At 42.0% G+C, this 22,056-nt stretch overlaps 1 protein-coding gene across 2 annotated transcripts; it reads left to right on the top strand.

Annotated features, from left to right (window-relative positions):
- The first annotated feature begins 34 nt into the window (after nt 1–34).
- Nucleotides 35–20,191, top strand: GDAP2 (ganglioside induced differentiation associated protein 2). Of its 2 annotated transcripts, none has more exons than XM_068698734.1 (14): nt 35–171; nt 1,730–1,981; nt 3,112–3,251; nt 7,240–7,393; nt 8,947–9,035; nt 10,577–10,653; nt 12,730–12,889; nt 14,203–14,353; nt 15,224–15,300; nt 15,782–15,858; nt 16,411–16,550; nt 17,145–17,199; nt 18,433–18,576; nt 19,435–20,191. In XM_068698734.1, the coding sequence occupies exons 2-14, from the start codon at nt 1,806–1,808 to the stop codon at nt 19,480–19,482; spliced, it is 1,488 nt and encodes a 495-aa protein (XP_068554835.1). In that variant the 5' UTR covers nt 35–171; nt 1,730–1,805; the 3' UTR covers nt 19,483–20,191. The 2 variants fall into 2 exon arrangements, with proteins under 2 accessions (XP_068554835.1, XP_068554828.1); XM_068698727.1 differs by having other exon boundaries at nt 40–171; nt 1,650–1,981.
- The last annotated feature ends 1,865 nt before the right edge of the window (nt 20,192–22,056 follow it).

Below are 22,056 nucleotides of genomic sequence, written 5' to 3'. Positions count from 1 at the left end.
TACACCGCACCGGCACGTTGCCGAGGGAAGCGGAGGCTCGTCACGGAGGGCCGGGAAGCCGCCGGGGCGGAGCTGAAGGAAACGGAAAGGGTGGTGAAAGGGGTGGTGGTGATGCCCGCCCCGTTCCGGGGTGATGCCGCCGCAGCGGCGCCCAGCGGGACCCTCGGGCCTGTGAGTGGGGGCGTGGGGAGAGGGGTTTTGGATGTGTGTAGGGGTGGTGGATGGCTTCATGCGGCCAGAAGTGTGCTGAAACGTGTCGCGGGAGGGAGGGAGAGCCGCCCCTGTGGGGTGCTGTGCCCGGGTCCTGGGGGTGCGGGGCTGCAGCCCCTGTGGGGGGGTACACGGGGCTGTGTAAAATGTCCGCCCCCATGCTGGGCTCCTCGGCTGGCTCTGCAGTATGTCAGCCCTCGGAGCCGTGCCGGAACGCCGCCTCCGTCGCAGGAGGTCCCCAGGCTACAGAATTTGGGTGGAAATATTCCAGGAGGAGCTGTGGTGCGCCTCCTTCCCTGCTGCCTCTTCTCGCCGCCCTGCCGAGGCCACTACCTTTGTCTGCACCTCACGGGGTGGGCTCTGATCTATTGCAGAATCATTAGCCGGGCTAACGAATCCTACCGGCTTTTGTTCATCTCTTTTTTCCCAGTCATCAGGCCAAAAATCTTATCTATATGCTCTTATGGCCACCGTTGTCATAGCGTCTGCCTTTATTGACCATCAGCTGGGTTTTTTGGCGGGGTCGGTTTGTTTCCTAGCTAGCAAATGTACCTCAGGTTTTGGAATTGCCTTTTGTGGATGCTGTTTTGTCAAAAACATTATTGACAAAGCTGTGAAAAAGGTTAAAATAAGCGTATATGTAGCAAAACGAAGTTATGTGTGTGAGCCTATTGGTGCCAGTTTAATTCCCCAGTATGGGTCAGTGTTAGGGGGTGGAAACGTAGCCTACGTGCTGGTCTGTACTGGCAAGTGAAATGCTCAAATTTTGATCGAACACCAGTGCTATTTTGGCCTTTTGAAAAAGGGGTTGGATGTCAGAGTTCAGTCCACTTCTTCAGCGTTTGAAGTTCGTTGGCAAGCATTCAGCTTTACCTCTGCTTGTTTTTTCCGCCTAAATCCATTTGGGAGAAAAGGTTTTGGAAGTGCACGACTGTAAAAATGGAGCCTTATTGGCAGTGCCGCAGAACTCACTGGACTTGCAGTTCAGTGCATGGTGCTGCGATACAGGTGTACAACAAAGTTGTACCACTGGGATAGGGGCTTTTTTGGGGGGGAGAACAGGCACTTGTTTTCTTTTGCGTTGTTTCTTTTTAGGCATGACCCAGGGCTAGGCCAAAATATCTGAAGGAACAGATCGTAGGCACCCTACTGCAAACTTGCTTTTCCTTTCTATAAAGAAATACTGCTTTTCAGAAAGGGTAAGGTCCTTTCTGCGCTTGGGAGCTTGCTTTCAGCACTTTCAAAATAAAAGCCCACAAGTCAGTGGGACCAAGTTAATAGAGAAGGTGTTTTTTTCTTGCACTATTGGAGAAAACTTGTCCTACTACCACTATTCTATGAGCATTTTCATCATCCTTTGTTATATAGATGACAAAACTGGAGAAAGAGGTTGAGTTGGAAATAAATCTGTTTTTCTGTTACCTGTGATTGCATTGTAGCCTTGTGAAAGGTCTGACGGCTCCATGGGAATTACGTTCTGTAAACAGCTGTGACCTGGTTTGATTTTCTTCCTTTAAAGCACCCAGAAGACTCCATTGAGAACTGGAGTGTGACAAGTTAACGAGGAAAAAAAAAGGAGCCGTTCTTTCCATTCCATGGATCCCTTGGGTGCACCTTCCAAATTTGTGGATATCGATACTCTGCCAGGCTGGACTGATGTCTATGAGGCTAAGCAGCTGGATTCTCACCCAAACCCGGTTGAAAAAGCTCAAGTTGATGTTAGATCACCCTTTCCATACAGGAAGGACATCAACGAAAAAATAATATTATGGTAAGTTTGACGTGGTTCCAATGCCTTTGTCATCACCTCTCCATTTCCTGCAGGATCTGACTGCCTCAAACAACCACTCCATGTTTTTCTACCAAAATCTATTGATAAGTACAGTGTGCTGAGGTGAACTTGCTCCATCAGTTTTTCTTGCTTGTATCTCAGGTACTCAAACCTACTCTCTAGGTGAGTAACTCTGTTAATCGGTATGAAGAGAGGAGGATTGAAGAGAGGAATGATGAAATGCTGTTATAGAGTCCTAGAATCAACAGATTTACTGGGAGGGCAAATTAAGGGATCAGCCTGAACATCTTTCCTGATTCGTACTTGTGGGAAATAGGACTGTTCATGGATTTGCTGAACCTGATGAAAGAAAAAAAGAAAAGTAAAAGGTTAAACGTCTCCTGTGAGCTGTGTTTGGTTAAAATAAATGTGAGATATTTGAACTGTCACTTGAATCTCTCTCTGTGCTTGGGAATTGTTATTTCCCTTCCTATGCTGTTTGATTCCAAAATCCCTAATGACAGCTGCTGTGACAAAAAGCAGGTCAGAGTTCTGCTGTTCCATCTTCTCGCATGTATCTCTGCTGTGTTTATCTTCTGCATGTCTGATCCTCAAGCAGCAGACTGAACATGATCAAATTGTGGGTTCACAATTCCAGAACAAAAGTAATGAAAACTTGACTGGCCACAGTGTTGCTTGAGATCTTTGGCGGTCTGAGGAACAGCAGCAGCAGCAGTAAGGCGCCCTGGGTGGTATGCCTGCAGTATCATCTTATTGCTAAGATATGAGAGAATACATATTTTTTTTAATGTGTTATACTGTGCTGCTTCACATGTTCTGCTAACTAAACCACCCTATATAAAATGAAAACACTGCATTATCTACGTGCACCCCTAAATGACTTGAGGCTGAGAGTTTTCAAGGAAATGAGGGGCTGCAAGCAATCTGTCTCTATCAGTTGGAGACAGGATGATTCTGCATGGTGAGCACGTCAGGGTACACTACACTATGTGGGAACTGGGATATTGTTAATGCTTTAATTCATCATTTCCTCGCTTGTCAGCATTTATTTGAGAATATCCTGCTTAATCTGATGTTTAACCTGCAATAAACTTTCCTTGTTTCCTCAGGAAAGGAGACGTAGCATTACTGAACTGCACAGCCATAGTAAATACCAGTAATGAGTCTCTCACCGATAAGAATCCAGTATCTGAAAGTGTCTTCATGCATGCTGGGCCTGACCTGAGGGATGAACTCCAGAAGCTCAAGGGTAAGTAGCTGGAGACATTTTTTCATACTGAAATCTGCTGTCCTTGCATAGTACAAAGCTTGAGCCAAAATCAAGATGTAGCTTTTTCATTTTTTCTCTCCCATGTCTGGTGTTAAGGTGAAATAAGGAGGGGAGGCTAGATTGATGTACATTTCCTTCACTTTTGGTGAGGTTTGCATTAGCTAGATTCTTTGTTAGCCTGTCATATTGCTGATAATGAGACTTCTAAACATTCAGCTTTATTCTTAATGCCTGTTAGATGAAAATAAGTGTCTTTCTTTACTTTGTGTGAGGAAACATGAGTTTATAGTTATCCAAGGTCATACAAATGTCTGATACAGCTTGCAGTTAAAATTAAGATTTCCCACACAGTACTGAGCTGAATTTTGAGACCTGATCACCCTGAAGCTGAATTTTGAGAACTGATTCCTGAGTAGTACTGATCACCCTCTTTGGTAACAGCTCTATCTCCTTTATCATGCAGTAACAAAATGGGATAGAAGGAGCATTATATTTCCAATACAGGCTCTCAGTAGCTTAAACTGCAATAGAATAGGCATGCTTAGTTTTATGAAATCCTATTCAACTCATTCAGCTTGCCTTTTGTGAGTAAGCTGGAAGTAAGACAGGAGGAAGGCTAACCATTGCATAGTAGAGGGAAAAGTCCATATGCATCCTTAGAATAGAAACAACTGTTAAAATACAGCAGATGTTATGGAATAGTTAGGACCCTGGTACGTATACTCACTTCTCTAAAAATAAACCGAGGAGTTCTTTCAGTGCATTGTGGAGTGGGAAGAGGGACATTTTGAATCCTTAACGTTCAAGATCTGTCAGCTCTGTAGGAAGTTCTCTATAAAAGCTGGGCTGAGCTTCTTAAATTCTCTTCTGCCATCCTAAGCTATATGCAGTTTACATCCTCCACCCCTGTGGTGACACTGATATCTTTGATGTAATCTGCAGATGCGTGACTCCTTGTGATAGTTTCCCTTTAGTCTTGTGACAAGATCCTTTCAGAAATCAATACTTCTCTGATGCTCTAGTGGCGTGTTGTGTGGGGGAAGAAACTGGGTTACAGCTTCAGCTTTTGTGCACTATTAATGAGTTTCACAGTAGCAGAAACAAAGCTTAGTTAAGAAACTGGTTTATCATACTTCTGTCACCTCAGCCTCCTTTTTGTGCTCTTTCCCATTTAATTTTTAATTTTTCTTTATGTGGGAGAAAGTTCTTGGTGAGAATTAAAGATGTATGATCTTGGGTCTAAACCTGTAGATTGTGTGGAGTGCTGGTTTTTCGGTCAAGTTACTTCTACTGCTCCATATATTTCCGTGTTTCATAGACTGAAAGAAAAAACATGATCCTAAAGCATGTGACATGCTGATCTTTAGAAGAATTGTGCTTTCTTTAAGGCTCAGCTAACGTCTGTGCTCCTGGGAACAGTGTAGTTTTGATTAACACAGAAATACTACAGGGAGTAAAGGGAGGGATTTTTTATCACCAGATTAAAATAATAAGATCTCAACTTCAGTTCCATTTCTGCCACAGACCTTGACCTTGTACAAGTCACTGTACTAGACCACCTGACTCTGTGTCTTAAAATGGGAATAATTCTTACTGCTTAATTTAGTTTTGCAAATTTTGTAGAGATTTGTACACAGAAGGCATTGGGAAGTACAAAGTGTGATGCACATGTAGTTAGAAATTACTGATTCTGCATCTGGTTGTCTGAATGTATTAGTTTCCCTACTGAGCTCACGGTTATACCTCAGTCAAACTCTCTTAATTCTTTTCCACAAGAGAAAATACTTCAGACAATTTTTATTACAGGCCTTTGCTTGCTCTTTTGAGTTTGTGTGACTTTATTCTTCCTTCTTGATCCAAATCACAGAATCACAGAATAGTTTGACTTGTAAGAAACCTTAAAGCTCATCCAGTTCCAACCCCCCTGCCATGAGCAGGGAAACTTTCCTCTAATCCAGGTTGCTCCAAGCCTCATGCAACCCAGCCTTGAACACCTCCAGGGATGGGGCACCCACAGCTTCTCTGGGCAACTGGTTCCAGGGCCTCACCACCCTCACAGTAAAGAATTTCTTCCTTATATCTAATCTAAATCTACCCTCTTCTAGTTTAAAGCCATTCCCCATTGTCCTATCACTACACCCCCTGACAAAGAGTCCCTCTCCAGCATTCCTGTAGACCCACTTTAGGTACTGGAAGGCTGCCGTAAAGTCTCCAGGGAGCCTTCTCTTCTCCGGGGTGAACAAGCCCAGCTCTCTCAGCCTGTCTTCATAGGAGAAAATAATAGCTTGATATCTGATATATTAAATGTTTTGGCTTTAGCTTCTCATTTTCCTATCTTCGGCTTACCTAGATATGTTCTTTGCAGTTGAGGCATTTTAGAGGATGTACTGTAGTTCAAAGTCTATGCTCAGTTTTAGTATGCCGTTGTGTTCTTTCTGCTTATTTCAGAATAAAGAAGGTCGACTTCTATAGAAAATAACGTGATTTATGGGATCAAAAAGTTTACAAGATGTTGGCTTAAAGGCAATGTGTTGACGCCGTTAAAAAGGCATGCCTGAAGTCTTGAGTAAGATTCTCAACCTGGGATATTTCCTGCCATAAAACATGCTTTCATGTATGCTGTGAAGCAGCCTGTCTGAGCACCACAACAAATTCAGTGGAGTAGGAGAGAAAGTGAACATTTCTATTCAGTGTGAAGCTTCATAATCGACTTGAACCAAGCTGCAGCAGTGCTGCTGCCAGAAGGGTTGGGCCCAGCCACTTGTTCACGCAGAATTTCTTTTCATGGGCATTAGCAACCTATAAGATCAGGTTGCAAGCTGATCTGGTGAAAAGATTAGTTTTCAGCTAGATTAGAAAGCTTAAGTGGCTCTCTGCAGCTGTACAAGCAGAGGGAAGAAGATGAGAAATATTCCTCCTTGAGGGCTGGGAAAGAGAGACTGAAAGTACTTCTTCAGCTGTTCAGAACTGCAGTGGAGTTGATTTCTTGTGATTTAGGTGAAGAAGGGGAGAGTTAGCAGACTTTTTTCCTCCAGGAAAGGTACCTGGAGGAAACAGACTTCAAACACAACAGCTGTTGCTGGATATTTGGATATTTTTTTTAATCCAAAATGTATTGACAAAGGGCAGGCAGTCGAGAGGCTTACAGATGCCACAGAGGGTTCTGACAGAATGCAAAAAACTTGCAAAGAAATGCAGAAATTAAACAGGAGGAACTTGCAGGGGATAGCCAAAGAGCAGTGCTAATCAAAGCGAGTTAAAGACTATGCAGTAAATAATCCTAGAGTATGTAACTGGAGGGTGCTGGGAATGGAACAATTAAATATAGTGTTCAAACTTCATTGCCTTTGGACTAGACATCTGGTCTGTCAAGAAAGGTATGATCTCCTGGAAAATCATCCTTACGGCTTATGGACACTAAGAAATTTGCAAAGCAATGAATGTTACTTTGCTCTGGGAGTGTAGATGAAACATGTGCTCAGTCTTCCCATTTCATATAAGTTTGCCAGCAATTGGTGAGTTTGATAAGGAGCTTTGCAGACCTTTTATCCAAAAAGCAGTTTCCCAAAGCCAAGCTGATAAATTCAGAAGGACTTTTTATTGGTGGTTGTATAGCATATTGGCGTATCAGCATTCTGCATGTTGTTAACACGTTTCTCCCTTTGGCTCTGTCTGTAACATAGTAAGCACTGCAGTTAAGGCAGCATTTCTAACAATTTGTGGTTTGCCTTCATACGTGTAGCTTTTAAAACTGAGAGGAATTAGCACAGCCTTCACCTCTTCAACCTGACTAGGTGGTATTAAGCAGTTGCTGTGAGAGAGAAGGTGCTATCCTTAATATTTGATACCCAAAATGCTGACTTTTACGGATGAAGTCAAATTATCTGACTCAGGAGGAAGTCAAGGGCTTGAATACTTTTCACCCTATGGCATTTGTGCAAATCCTGGTGTTGTTTTTTTTTTCCAGGGTGCAGGACAGGGGAGGCTAAACTCACCAAAGGATTTAATTTGGCTGCACGCTTCATCATTCACACAGTGGGACCCAAATACAAGAGCCGGTATCGCACAGCAGCTGAGAGTTCTCTGTACAGCTGCTACCGCAACGTCCTGCAGCTCGCAAAGTAAGCAGCCAGCGCCTTACGTAAGGCTTGCATGGCACATCCTTTCTCCTACAGGAGGCCAAATGGCCATGAATATCATCTCACATCTATTGGATTTGGATCAGAACATAAGAGTGTTGCTGTGTTTACGGTATACCTCACATCTTCTGACCTGTGTTGCAGTTTAAATAAAATATGGTGAGAGAGCTGAGCAGGTTCAAGGCCTGGAACAGCGTAGCTAGAGCTGTGCAGCGTTCAGACATGCTCAGAAGCATCGTTAATAATTCTGCCAGACTCCATGCTGCAAAAATCTTTAAAAGAGCTTGGTCAAGCAGCAGTTTCAGGTGTCTCTGTGCAGCCACATGGACATACCCAGTCAGATCAGACTGCTGCATCAGTTCATGTATTTGACCTCTCAGCCCTCATACAGTAGCCACAATTCTGAGTCAGGGTGCAAGGTTATTTCTAAACCAACAGTTACTGCAGATGGGTCTGTAGTTTTTCCTCTTTCATCCGTAGTGTCTTCTACTTCCTCTTAGCTAACATTTTTTTTCATCTTTATGGTTTCTGTTTTTCTGTGTTCTTTCCTGAATTCTGTTCTCCCATGAGGGCTGTTGTAATAGTAGTCGGCAAAAAATAGTTGAACCAGAACAGTGTCAGAAAATTTACTTCACAAGTACACAGGGTAGGGAAGATAATTCTTCCAAGTCTGATTTCTGTGGTGTAGTGCAGTAGTAACTGTTTCACAATCCAGATTATAGTTAAGTCTTCTAGTATAGACCAGTTCTTGGGTGGTTTTTTGTTTGTTTGTTTTTTTCTGCCTCAGATGTAGCAAGCAAAGCCAGGTCTGGTTTGAAACCTCTAATAATGAAAAAAATGTTGATAATTCTGCTTGCTGATTTCTGAGTGGCTTTTAGTCCTCCTGTTCTCTAGAGTGATTTTTGACACCTGTGAAATGACTGTCTGAAATTACAAGCTCTGAGCTTGTTCAAACTCCTCTGACTATTGGCACCACCTTTACTTTACTAATAATGTGGCATGCTTCTGTTCTTACTGTTTAGCTTTATATCATTCCTTGCCAGTGGTTGTCTAATCGTATGTGGGATCAAGTAAGCCATTTCAGTCAGTGTCTGGACCACTGACATAACAAATGGCAGAACAAGTGGAGGAACATACTACTTACAATAAAGAGCACCTTTTCTTCCCCTCCTTTCCCTTGTTGTGAATCCTATACAGGAAGGAAAGTATTTTGAAAGGATTACAGGGAGCTGGAGGTAAGAACTTCATTCAGGATGTGAGAAATTGAAGAAAGAAGGTAGTAGAGGTAGAAAGAGAAACCTGAGAACAAACACAAGAAAGAAAAACAACATGGAATCATGAATGGTTTTTTCCTTCCCTGCTTATTAATGCATCTTGCCAGGAAAGCATCCTTCTGCACAAACCTGAAAGAGGGTTATTACTACACAGAAACAGGAGAAAAGTACTGATGTTACCTACTGTACTGGCAAAAGTTTGCTCCCACCTGACCTCAAGTTATGTTTCTGTTCATTTACTTCTCTGTTTCTGGATTTCAGGGAACAGGCAATGTGCTCTGTAGGATTTTGTGTCATTAACTCTCTGAAAAGATGCTACCCCTTGGAGGATGCAACCCACATAGCACTGCGTAAGTTTATGTTGGAAAGTGAAGTAAATTGAATGGCAGTATTCGACAGATTGCTTACCTCTGGCAGACTGCTATTGATATGGGGAAACTTTTTTTTAGGGGGCTGTAATGTGTTGCAGGAGGACGTAAAGAGGCAGGCTTTGCATGGATGAATGGGAAATGGAGGATAAAAACAAAAGACCTTTTTCTGAGAGGTCATCAGGAAGCATCCATGGGTTGGATGCTATGTTGGAACCTAGTGTTTGATACTTTTTGTTTAATGACCTGGAAAAAGATGCTGAAGAGTGAGGGGAGAGTTTGCTGATAATAGAAAAATGTTTGGGATAACAAGGATGAGGCCTTAATTGTGAATAACTGTAGATAGACCTCAAGCAACAGAATGAATTTCAGCTGCTATTTCAGTGTTGTCAGCATAGCCAAACTTAAAGTGTATTTGCCATGTTTGTTTTTTTCCTTTTCCTCTTTTAACTTTTCATTCCCATTGTCCTTCTCTTCGTGTCTGCTTTCCACCACCACCCATTTCCTGGACCTTCCTGTATGGTACTCCCACACAATAGGGAAGTTGTTGCAGGTGGGATGATAGGCTTTTCCTCTTGCTGTGCAAGCTGACTGGAGAAATCTCACCCTTTGCTTAGCAGAGGTGCTGGCACTCGAAGAAACCTATCTGTCTGTTTCTCTGGTTTCTCTGCCACCTGCCTGAGTAAGACTTCAGAAAATATCTGCTCACACAGGTTCAGGAAAATACTTGCTGTGAAACTGCAGAACTGTGTTTGTCCTGTAAAGTAGTGTTGTGGGTCAACCCAGTTACACGTGAATTTCTGTACAGGAAGTTTTTGAGAAGAGATTTTTTTTCTACTGACCCGTTGTTACTTCTTTCCTTTATTGCTTTATTGTTGTCTGTGTAGGGCTATATGCTACCTGATAAAAATGTTGCTAGGCCAATGTATTTTTAGGACATTTTCTCTCTTAGTAATCTTGATAGAAAAGCACTTGAAGATCCTGACATCTGTCAAGATTACAGATGAGGGCCTTTAGCTGCAATATAAGTCCAAGAATTAGTAGAAGGAATACATTCTCTCATGACTTACGTTTATGATTTCTATATGCTACTTTTGCATAGCTGACCCCTGAGTTTTTGTGTGGCTTGTGACTTGTTCTAGGAATAATCCATTTTTGACAACTTGCAGAGATTTGGTAAAGGAGGGCTTTTGCTTGTTTTTTTTCCACAGGGCACTAAGATCACATTCTATAAATTGAGGTGTGCCTAGTAAGCTAAAATCACAGAGAGACTTTTTCATTTTTTTTTCCATCTGTAAAGAGAGAAGCAGGAGAGAATGGAGATGGAATTTCCAGTATGCCCAAAAACCCATTTCATGTTAAACCAACACTTAATCCATGCTTGTGTACTGCCTGTGGAGCTATTTGGTGCAAGGAGAGAGATGTCTTTCTCTGTTCTGCACTCAGTTGATTTCTGTGCTTGTAGCCATGTGTAAATTTCTTCTCCTATTTTGCTATCTTACATTTACTGTTCTTCCTTGCAGGCACAGTTCGAAGGTTCCTGGAGATTCACGGGGAGACTCTGGAGAAGGTTGTGTTTGCAGTCTCTGAGCTCGAAGAGGTATCTCTTTGATGTTCCTTCCATCAAAATTCATGGACGTGTTTGATCTCAGCAGCAGTATTAACCCCTGCACTGTAGACTGGGACTCACATTCTCCCTAACAAATCATCCTGTCTCACTTAGACTTTCGGTTGCACAGCTTATTTCTGTCTCTTATCAGCACAGTATCTTTTCCAGTGCTTTTTCCCAGCACACTTTGGGCAGTCACCATAGATTTGTTTACAGCCTTTCCATTTCTGGCTTCCATGTTCCTGAGCCACAAACAGGAGTCAGTATTAGAGGTTAGAGCATGCAGTTGTGCTGGATGCATTCTACCAGATAGACACAAATTTCTCAGGCAAGACTTGCTCTTTATACAAGGTTTGGTCTTCTGCTTTTAAAAGATTGTCCTGATTTCCATTCATATATAAAGACCTTAAACGTTGCTGAAGTAACAAGCTTGATGTTTAATGATCTGTTTTCAGATAAGTGCTGACAGTTTCAGTCCTGTTTTTGGCTGGAATAGAGTTAATTTTCTTCCTAGTAGCTGTTACGGTTCTGTGTTTTGGATTTAGGGTGGGAATAATGCTGATAATGCACCTGTATTCTAGTTGTTGCAGAGCAGTGCTTGCACTGAGTCAAGGACTTTTCAGTTGCACTGTCTTTATCTCAACCCTTGATTTTTTACTTCTTTCATTTTTATTTTTTTCCTGATTGTCTCCTCCATTCCACGGAGGGGGAGTGAGCAGACATCTGTGTGGTGCTTAACTGCCTGTCAGGTAAAAGCACAACAGTCCTTTTGGCACCCAATATGGGGCACAAAGGGTTGAGATAAAGACAGATCTGCCCAGAGCATGTTAAAACACAATTGTTATGAGCACTGTACCAGTTTAACAGCTGCTGATTAATGCCACTGAACACTGTGCTCAAGGTGCACACACAACCCATGTAAAGGACTGTTGTGGCTTAATCCAGCAGGCAACTAAGTGCCACACAGCCATTCACTCACTCCTCCCCTGCCACCAGTGGCATGGCAAGGATGGAGAGGAGAAAGGTAAAATCTCGTGGGTTGAGATGCAGACAGCTTAACAGGACAGAAAAGGACGAGAAAATGATGATAAAAATACCCAAAGCCAAGCAATGCACAATGCAGTTGCTCAACACTAGCTGATCGATGCCCAGCCAGACGCCGAGCAGCAGCCCTACTCCCCCAGCCAACTCCTCTCAGTTTTATTGCTGAGCACAGTGCCCTGTGTTAAGGGATATCCCTTTGGCCATTTGGGGTCAGCTGTCCCCTTCCAGCTCCTTGTGCACCCCCAGCCTCCTCACTGGCAGGGCAGCAGGTGGAGCTGAAAAGTCCTCAACTCAGTGCAAGCACTGCTTTGCAACAATTAAAACATCAGTGTGGTATCAACGCTGTTCTCATCCTAAATCCAAAACATGGCACCATACCAGCTACTAGGAAGAAAAATTATTTTATCCTAGCCAAAACTAGGACAACATCTCTTAGATGTTGGACTTACTAATAGCTGCTCCTGTGCAGAATACCCACACTGTTCAGACTCTGTCACATCTGGATGACAAAATGAAATTACTTAATAGGGTTTCTAAAACTACTCGTCTGATGGAGGGAACATGTGGTGAAGTATTACAATGTTTAGTAAAGATTTTCACTGTTTTCCTACATGCGAGGAGGGTTTCTCTTGGTTGTTTCTTGTTTATTCTTTTTTCCAGTCAGATCACTTGAGTTGGTCTGTGTAGTGATCCATTTTCATCTAAGCAACCTTTGCTGAAGTCTGTCATCTACATGTATTGTAACTTCATTATAATGCTGAAGTATCTTCAGTCCACCTGAGTTCATGAAATTTAAAGCAGAATCTTCTCTGGGTTACTTACCAATGTGGCACCAAAATAAAATTATTAACCTTGATAAAGGCTATCTGCTTTTATTGCCAAATAGCAGCCCAATGTAAGCCATCAAGGAAAGTAGCACGTTGCCTCCAAACCTCAGAGAAGATACCTGCTACAAGGGTAGGTGTTACGTATCTGAAGAGCAAGGATGCGTGATAGACCTTCACGCATTTTTCTTATTTATAGGCCACTTACCAGAAGTTGCTGCCTCTGTATTTTCCAAGATCATTGGAAGAAGAGATACAATCCTTGCCTTACCTCCCTGCAGATATTGGTAATGCGGAAGGGGAGCCTGTAGTACCCGAGCGGCAGATCAGAATTACTGAGAAGCCAGGTGTTCCAGATGGTGAGTTCTTAACTCAATTTTGGAATAAGGATCTCTTTGTGAAAGTAAGCAAAAAAAAACAGAAAAAAAAATACATGGTGAACGAAGAGGTATCTGGGGTGAGGTGGTGTGGGAAGGCAGGCTGTAACGAAAAGAATTGTCAAGTTGCCTCATTAGCTTTGTGTGTTCGACAGCAGTAACTTCTGCTTTCTGTCTCGAAGTGGAGAGTGGTTAGAGGATGTGGTAAAGCTGTCGTTCTGTCTTTTTATTTTTGGGGGGGGAGGGGTGATGGAGTCCTTTCCCTCTGCAAATTTTCTCCTGAGCTGGTTAGGAGCTTTTTTTCCCATTCAGAATCATACCAGCCCTTGGCTGAAAAAGTCATTATTGTTACTGAACTGTTTTAGGTGACATTAAAATGCAGTTTCTAGCCAGGACAGATTCTGTTGATCCAGTACATGCATCAAACTGGTAGGTGCTTAATGAAAATTAGCAGAAGCTCCCCTAAAAAGTAGAGGAGCTAGATCAATCCAGAGATCAGTGTTTGGGAAATGGCTGTCAAAAGCTCAGTGAGAGAAGACAGATTATAAAGAGGTTGCCTAAATTTCAGGGTTGAAATGGTAAGAGGTGGATGGCAAAACAATACAGCGTGTAAATGGGCATATATAGGAGCAAATGGGTATGGTGGAATCCTACACTCCTGTTCCATGTCGTAGTAAAGTTGGGAAATTCAATTCCTAACATCCAGATTGCCCAGGGAGGCAGTACGAGAAGCCTTAACAATATTCCTTGATGATATAAAGTTCAGTGAAGCATTCTGTTATGGTTGCCAGCAAGTAAGCCTGTGCTCTCTACCCCATTGCACAGCCGTGTAGTAGATACCCAAATTCAGGTTATCACTCTTCTACGGCATCTGTTTCAGCAGAGTCAACATAAAAGGCAGAAGTGGGCCCTTTCTACAGTACAGCCTCTAAGCTGAATAAAACTGCAGCACGTGTCCCTCCGCATGCTAACTTTTCCTCGTAAAACAACTAGGACAACTGGAAGCCCCAGGTCACTCTCTCCAGACCTTACTGTGGAATCCACCTGGGAGAATTAACCATTTTCTGTGTGTTACAAGGTGGTAACTAGGACTTGCCCAGTTATTTTCCAGACAAACCAACACTTTAAGAGAGTCTGTATTTCTCAGTTGCATGCTATAATCATGGTACACTGTGGTTTTTGTGTGTGTAGCGTGATGAATGAGTTGGCTCACAGAGGTATTTAGCAGTTCAGCAGCAGCACTGCTGTTTCGTACACAGCTTGAACGTTTTATGCTACCTTTGTTTCTACTGCAGATGCTTCAGATGAAGAGGGGTTGGAGGCAGACTTGTCTTTCATTGGTTCCCATGCTTTTGCCCGCATGGAGGGAGACGTTGACAAACAGAGACGCCTCATCCTTCAGGGACAGTTGTCAGAGGCAGCACTGCAAAAACAGCATCAGAGGAAGTGAGAATTCCCTTGCCTGTGTGAATGTTTTGGGTTAGCTAGCTGTTTGGAGGACCGGCTCTCACGATGACTTAGTTATCCATAAGGTCTGATGTCCCCCTGAATCTCGGTGGCTTCTCTAGCCTGAAGGGAATGGGCAGTAGAAGGGAAGCAATTGATGAATCCTCTAGCACGCCCAGTGCATAGGGCCAGCTGGTTTATCCCTTTGCCACAAGGTGTCACTGTTTAATCATCACTTTCTGTGGTTAGGTCAGTACTGCCTGCTTGCTCCTGAGGCTCTGGGCAGCTAGCACGTAGTTTTTTAGAAAGATTTAAAAAAAAAAAAAACAAAAAAAGAGGATGGTGACGCTTCTTCCCTCTTTTTTTTTTTCGTTCTTTTTTGCCATTAGCCTTAATGGGCATAACCACTTTGCAAGAAGCCAGTCCCATGCTGAGGAATCTTTAAGGTGTGATATTTGCCCTCTTTACTCGGATGAGGCACTCAATTCTTCACCATTTAAGAAATAAAATACGTATGTGATGCTGGTTGCTGAGTAGTAAGGTTCAACCTACGGAGTTTTTTAAGAAATCTTCCGGTTTTTAAATGCTGACATGGAGGTGTTTCAGTGGAAAAATCTTTGAGATGTTTTCAGCCCAAATGCAATGCCACCGATAGTTACTAGGTGGTGCATATTCAGTGCCCCAGTAAAAATCACTAGGGAAGTCACTTGAATGTTTATTTTAATGCTTTATCAATTTGAAAGTAGCTCTATTGATCAGAAACCCACATTAAAGAGAGATCAGTGACGAAGTGCTAGTTTTATCTTTCTTTAGGCTTCTAATGCTGACCCAAAGGGGATTAGATCTGACCAGATGTTTTTCACTTTCTAGTTATAATCGCTGGCTATGTCAAGCAAGAGCTGAAGACCTCTCTGATATTGCTTCCCTTAAAGCCTTGTACCAGACAGGTAAGTTTAGGGCACTGATGACTCTCGCTATGGTGATGACCCCGTCTTAAAGTAAAAATACAAAATAAAAATACGATATTTTCTGTAGAATTTGAGTACAATACATCATGTCATCAAGTCAGAAACCTGGCCAGGAACTAGGCAGCACATCTGTAGTAAATCTGGTATTTTCATGTTCTTTCTTGACTGACTTTGAAAGACTGTGTGGTAAGCTCCCCAACAGCTCCTCTTTAACAGTCTGGGGATATATACATATTCTGAATTTGCCTGTAGAATGCAACCAGTAATAGCCTCAGAGAAAGACTGAACTTAGTGTGAATGGCAGTTTAAACAAATAAAAAGTAATGTTCTGTGGTTAGTTTAGCAACAGCAGTAGGGAGGTTCTGAGTTGTGGCTGGTTCTCCCTGGTTTAAAAAGGACCAGCTCTGAAACCTGACATGACTATTCTGAGTTCTGAGTCTTATTTTTCTTTCTCTTGTAGGTGTGGATAACTTTGGTCGCACAGTGATGGTAGTGGTTGGAAGGAATATCCCTGTAACATTGATAGACATGGAAAAGGTAAGACTTTGCAATGCTAGAGTTGGGTAGGTTGAATGTGAATGTTCAGGTTGTGAAAGCCCAACTATAAGAGTACGTCAGTGTTAATTCTAAAAGTGTTATCTGTAGAAGACTTAAGAGACTAAATAAAAAATATTTTCATAGACAGATCAAAACTTATTCCCCCGCATGCTTTGTATGTCTTGGGGTGGCTTTTCTGGAGGAGGAAGTGGATTGTTTTCAGAGAAAATTGTTGGTTTTCTTCTCAGAAAGTAAGACTTGCTCCGCTTCTGTAACTGGAAGATATAGAAAGTGAAATGTAGCAAGTTAAATGAGTTTTTCATGCAAACAGCAAAACTTTCTCTGTGAAGTCAGTTAGACAAAAAAAGACATCCAAGTGATTACAGTCAAGTTCAAGACTTGGAGTGTTCACCTTGCTTTTGTAGCTGAAACAGAATGCCACCCAGCTTCATGATTCCTGATATTTGAATGAATTAAAGAAAGCACATTAAAATATAATGCAACTGCAAAAGAGTTCCTTGCATATATAAATTTCACTTCTTTCCATCTCAGGCTCTTCTGTATTTCATCCACGTCATGGATCATATTGCAGTGAAGGAATATGTCCTAGTGTATTTCCATACGCTCACAAATGATTACAATCAACTAGACTCTAATTTCTTGAAGAAACTCTATGATGTTGTTGATGCCAAGTGAGTGTCAATAGGAGAAGAACCCCTCTGTGCTGTGCAAATGTTTGTCATTCCTTTTATCTGGTTTTCCATTTATTCATGGTGCTAGGACAAAGACCTAAGTAAGTAACAAAGGCAAAAAGAAGGGATATCAGTCATCTTTCCTACTCACAGAATCATAGAATGGTTTGGGTTGGAAGTGACCTTAAAGCTCATCAATTTCCACCCCCCCCCCCCCACCATGGGCAGGGACACCTAGCACTAGTTCAGGTTGCTCCAAGCTCCATCCAACCTGACCTTTGAAAATGTCCAGGGATGGAAGCTTCTCTGGGCAACCTGTTCCAGTGCCTCACCGCCCTCATAGGAAAGAATTTCTTCCAAATATCTAATCTAAATGTGTCCTGTTTTAGTTTAAAACGATTCCCCCTTGTCCTATTACTACACTCCCTGATAGTCCTTCCCCAGCTTTCCTGTAGGTTCCCTTATGAGATCTAGCTTTGTAAAATTGCATCACAGGCACTTTAAAAAATTAATCTATATTTTGACAGTTCTGTTGTCTAGGTAAGCTTGATTAGAAGTCACTTTTAAGATGTTTTTTTTCTTTCTTTAAATCAGGTACAAGAGGAATTTGAAGGCACTGTATTTTGTCCACCCAACATTTCGTTCGAAGGTGAGGTATATAGTAGAAAAGAAAACAATATTTTGGGTGTTGGCAGATAAACATTTAATCTTTCTTTCTCACTGCCATGCTCATCCAGAGCTTTACTTTCCAGAACTTTCAGAGCAATACTGCATCAGACTCAGTCTCCTCCTCTGGAGGATGACTAAGTTGTCCTTGTCTCTGATTATGTGGACTTTAGATTGATGCTCCTTTCCTGACCACTGTTACTCTTCTGTATGGTCTCCCAGCTTGGAATGTCTCAAGAATTTCTTCATCCAGTAGCAACATCCTTTCAGCCAGGTTTCTATGTGCATTTCAATAACTTCTGTGCAACAATATTAATATCTGAAGCTGGAAATAAAATGAATTCTTTTCCTCCGAGCCACCATGTTAACATATAGATTGTCAGCAAAAGGTATTTTACTTGATTTTTATTTTCCAGGAGTTCAGCTTCTATTAGCAGACACCCAACTGAATTTTACCTGAAGTTTGGAAAAATTCAGTGACCTGCATGCCACCTACCATAGGCCCTTGACCCCTCTCCTCTCCCCTCAGTATGAGCATTTGTGACCTGCAGAACAGCAGCCTCTGCTTCCTGGAGTGTTTTTTTGTTGTTGTTGTTTTTTTTTTTTCCCTTCATTTCTTATCTAGGCTGATAGAGTAAGTAATATAGTGCTCAAGTTTGGAGAATGCAGGTTTAAAAGCAAAAGTTTGCAGCATCAATCTAAACAGCAGTATCTAACAACTTTCAGAAGATGGTGTCTTACTGGCCTTTGCAAAACAAAAATTCCCTTATCCCATTTACATCCAGACACAGAGGTACACGTACTTCCAGTAAAATCTTGTAGAATAAGTTGAAATTGCTTCTGTCAGATATAGAGTCAGATAGATCATATTCTGAAAAGGCTAAACCCGAACCTGAAGTGAAAACATATTGCTACATAGATTTTATTTTTTTTTTAAGACAAAAGTAGAATAGCTGTCACTATTCTATAGTAGAAAGAGAGGGCCTTAAGCTGGCAGCTGGGGAGGAGAAGGAGCTAGCATGGAGTCAGATAGCACTAGCTTTAAAGCTCTAAAGCTTGCTAGCCCTCATTGGTGTGTACTTCCTGACCTCCTTGTGTTATTGCAATGGTATCAATGCTTCAAGTGTAATTCAAGCCAGATTTGGAATATTTTGTTCAACTTGAAGGTTTTGAAACAGCACCATCTTAATTAGTTTTTGTTGGGGTTTATTTTCAGGTCTCGGCATGGTTTTTCACAACCTTTACAGTCTCAGGGCTAAAGGACAAAATCCACTATGTGGAAAGCCTTCAGCAGTTATTCACAGCCATACCCCCGGAACAGATTGATCTTCCCCCTTTTGTCCTTGAGTATGACGCCAGGGTAAGTGATTTCATGTGGCACCTATCTGTCTGTGTTCCCAAGTGTAGTTACTGTGTATCTCCCATTCTGCTCTGCAAAACCTGCAAAGGGATTGACCTCTCTGTATTAAGAATGTGTAGAATAAAGAGAGGGTTCCTGGAAAGCCTAGTTTCTTCTGTGACTAACGATTTTCTTAGATTTTTTTTTTCACTATTTGTCCTAGGAAGGGTCAAGAAGTAGATTCTATTCTCAATAGTGCAGCCTCCTACATGTGTAGGAGGCAGACTAGCTTTCTTCAGCCAAGAACTGTAACATAACATGCTAAGAGCCTGTGCAGAAGATAAAATTCATGTCATATATGTGCTGTATACTTTACACCTACTGGAAAAAAAAAAAGCTGTCTTGTCGTCTTCTGTCCCATGTATCAAGGAAAAAAAAAGGCAACAAAAAATGGAACTGTAGTAGGATGCCTTGCCATTGTGTGGGTTCATCCTCCTCTCGAGTCTCTATACAAATGGTGGAATGCATATGGCTTGCACCATTCAAATCAACTCAGTGAGGATGTACTCTTAACTACAAAGTAGCAGACACAGCTGCAGGGCTGCACAGGCAACTTTGTCTTGAAGGGAATGGCTGGCTATCCTAGCATTTGCGGTTTCCTTGCATCACTGTTTTGGCTGGATTTTAACCTGTATTTTGTGTTTAAAACCAGTTTAAAACTGATTACCAGTACAATCCTGTTCTGGTTGAATTGTGGTGGTCACTGTATTCACAGAAAAAGCAGTTAGGAGCACCTGTTTACGTCTGTATTATCATCCATTGTACCAAGGTGTGTTGGAGGAGGCTTTCGTTCAACTATTTATTCTGTTCTCATTGCAGGAAAATGGGCCTTACTATTCCTCTTATCCTCCATCCCCTGACTTGTGATCTGCAGTCCTGCAATGCTGCTGGTTTCCCATGGATCCACTGACCTGATGTCTGCCAAAACCTGTGCATTTGCCCATGTACAGAATTCAGAGAGAGGGTTTTCCTCCCCCAGCTCTGGTATTTTTTTACTGATGAGATATTTTCAAGCACTCAAGCAATCAGAGAACTTTATGCCACTGTGAACTGTACAACTATTTCAAATATATTTATCCAATGGAGAAGTTGAGTTCAGGATCACTAGGTACATTTTATTTTCTTCTTTTTTGAAGCAGTTACATTTATTCCTGAACAGATGTTCTCTTTTCAGGGAAGTGTATCCAAAGCACTTGATCATATTTTTAACTATTATAATTTTCCACATCCATTTGCAATACCTGTTTTTGACTGGGTTGTACAAATGCTGTGCAGTACCAGCCTGACATGTTGCTCACCATATGGTCGCAGTGCTTCACATCTGGTTACTTTCCCTTTCTGTTAGCGCTGATTACTCTGGTCTTGCCCCAGCAAAAGTACCTGGAATTGGGAATACCACGTCTGCAGGCTGAAGAAAGCACTACAGCCAAGCAAAGATTACTGCAACACTTAATATGATAAATGCTGGGTGATACAGGAGCCTGATACAGTCCCTGCCAGTTTTCATTGGATGATGTGACATGTCAGGATGCCACTACCCTCCCAGTAAGAATAAAGTTGAAAAGCATTAAAAGTTTCTTTATCCTCTTCTATAGTTATTACGCTTTGAAATGGACAGACGTGTTTCTATGATAAGCGAATAGCGTCTGTCGGAAGTGGTGGGGAGGTGGAAGTGGCTCCAGCCCCAACCAAGGGTGGCAACCGAAGGTGTTTTAGGCATCTCGGTGTCCCTTTTATTTCCTGGTGTGCTGTATGGCACAATATTCTATATGGCAACTGTTGATTTTGACAGGCAGTGTGCATGCAAGAGCTCAACAACAATACTTACGGAAGTGGAGGTTCAGTCTTTCAGCCTGACAACAGAATACTGAGAGAAGAGGGAGAAAGCTCCCTTGTAAAACATCGTCAGGGATGATGGCATCCCTGGTAGGAAGGACATCACAGAAGTACTGAGTATGAAAATGATATTTTGTTTTTCATGTTTTCATTCTAGCTGCTCTTCTATCCTGACACATCTCTGATACTCTCTCTTTACCAAACCTCAATCTTCCTTTTTTTCTGCCACCTTTGCAGTAACTACCTTTTTAAGAGTAAGTGAAAGTCATCATGAGATTGTAGAAGGAGGTTACTCATGCCCACCACGTTGACTGGAAGCAGGTCTCTCTCCTACTTAAAACCACTGTAAATTGTTAGGATAAACAGGGCAAAATCCTGCCTTTGCCTTGATCATCTAATTGCATGTCACAATTCATGACTGAAACTCAGGGTTATGGCTTTCTTGTGTTAGTATGGTGAAAGATGGCCCATACCGAGTTTCCTTTCTGTCCTGCCTTGGCCTCCTTTTGGCTTCATGTCGTGTTTGTACTCCACATATCCTCAGCATGTTGGTATGTCGGTTACAGATGAAGATATCTTGGCTGGGGTTTAGCAGTCATGCATATACAACTTTAAAAGTGGTATTGCTCTTTAAGTGGCCTCCAGGGTCTTTATGTGATTCCACTATCAGATCCAAGGTGTGCTGCTAAAAGCTGGAAACTCTAGCACAATGGAAAACCACTTTGGTGTTCATGCTTAGGAGCCTTGCACCTTGTGGTTGGTTCACATCTGCTTCCTTCAGCACTTTTCTGGTGTTTTTTAAGACAAGGAAATAGCAGCAGTCTACATGGAGCAGCTACTATGTGTTCCTACCTCCTCTTTTCACCTAGCTGTTTACAGCTGCCCCTGTCTACGGACTGTTTTATAGGCAGCAATGAATTTTCCATGCTCCTCTAACGATTTGTGTAGCTTTCCGCCCCCATTAACCATCTGCTGTTTTTCACACCCATGGCATTTTCACCAGGGCTGTTGCAAAATAGCTAGTGCCCACTTAATAGGCAGATTAAAGGTGATTTGGAGCATATTGTGAAAACAGAACTCGGCTTCATCGGCTTTGAGCTGGTGCCTGTCCCTATAGCTCACAGATGGCTCAGAGTCATAAAACCTGAACCGTTTTTCTTAGGACTCAGTCTGCACGTTTTTCAGACCCGAGTCCAGTCATTTTAAGAAATTATTTGGCACAATGAAGTGCAAATCTGCCTCCAGAGTGTTTGCAAAGAAAAAAAAAAAGATGATCTTGGCACTGTGCATCTTACTGTGTATATTTTTCCCTTGAAAGACCTTGCTTTAATTATTTTATTTTTTTTTTACCGCAGTCTTGCAAATCTGAGTGGCAAGACAGACCTGCATTGTGCTGCAAAGATCCTGCATTTTTCCAAGGAGTCTTGAGCTGTGGCAACCTACCAATTGCTTTCTGCTGCAGACTGTTAGAAGTAACATTGTCATGGGGGAAAAAAAGATCAAATCACGGAAGTGGTCAGTATATCCATTTGTAGCAAGGTATTTCATTTTTATATGCAAAAATTTGCATAAATCAACAGAACTGTTTTTGTTTTAGGCTGAGAT

Source organism: Anas acuta, chromosome 1, assembly GCF_963932015.1.
Source record: "Anas acuta chromosome 1, bAnaAcu1.1, whole genome shotgun sequence".
In the NCBI taxonomy this organism is placed as follows: Eukaryota; Metazoa; Chordata; class Aves; order Anseriformes; family Anatidae; genus Anas; species Anas acuta.
This window is presented reverse-complemented; position numbering and strand designations above follow the sequence as displayed.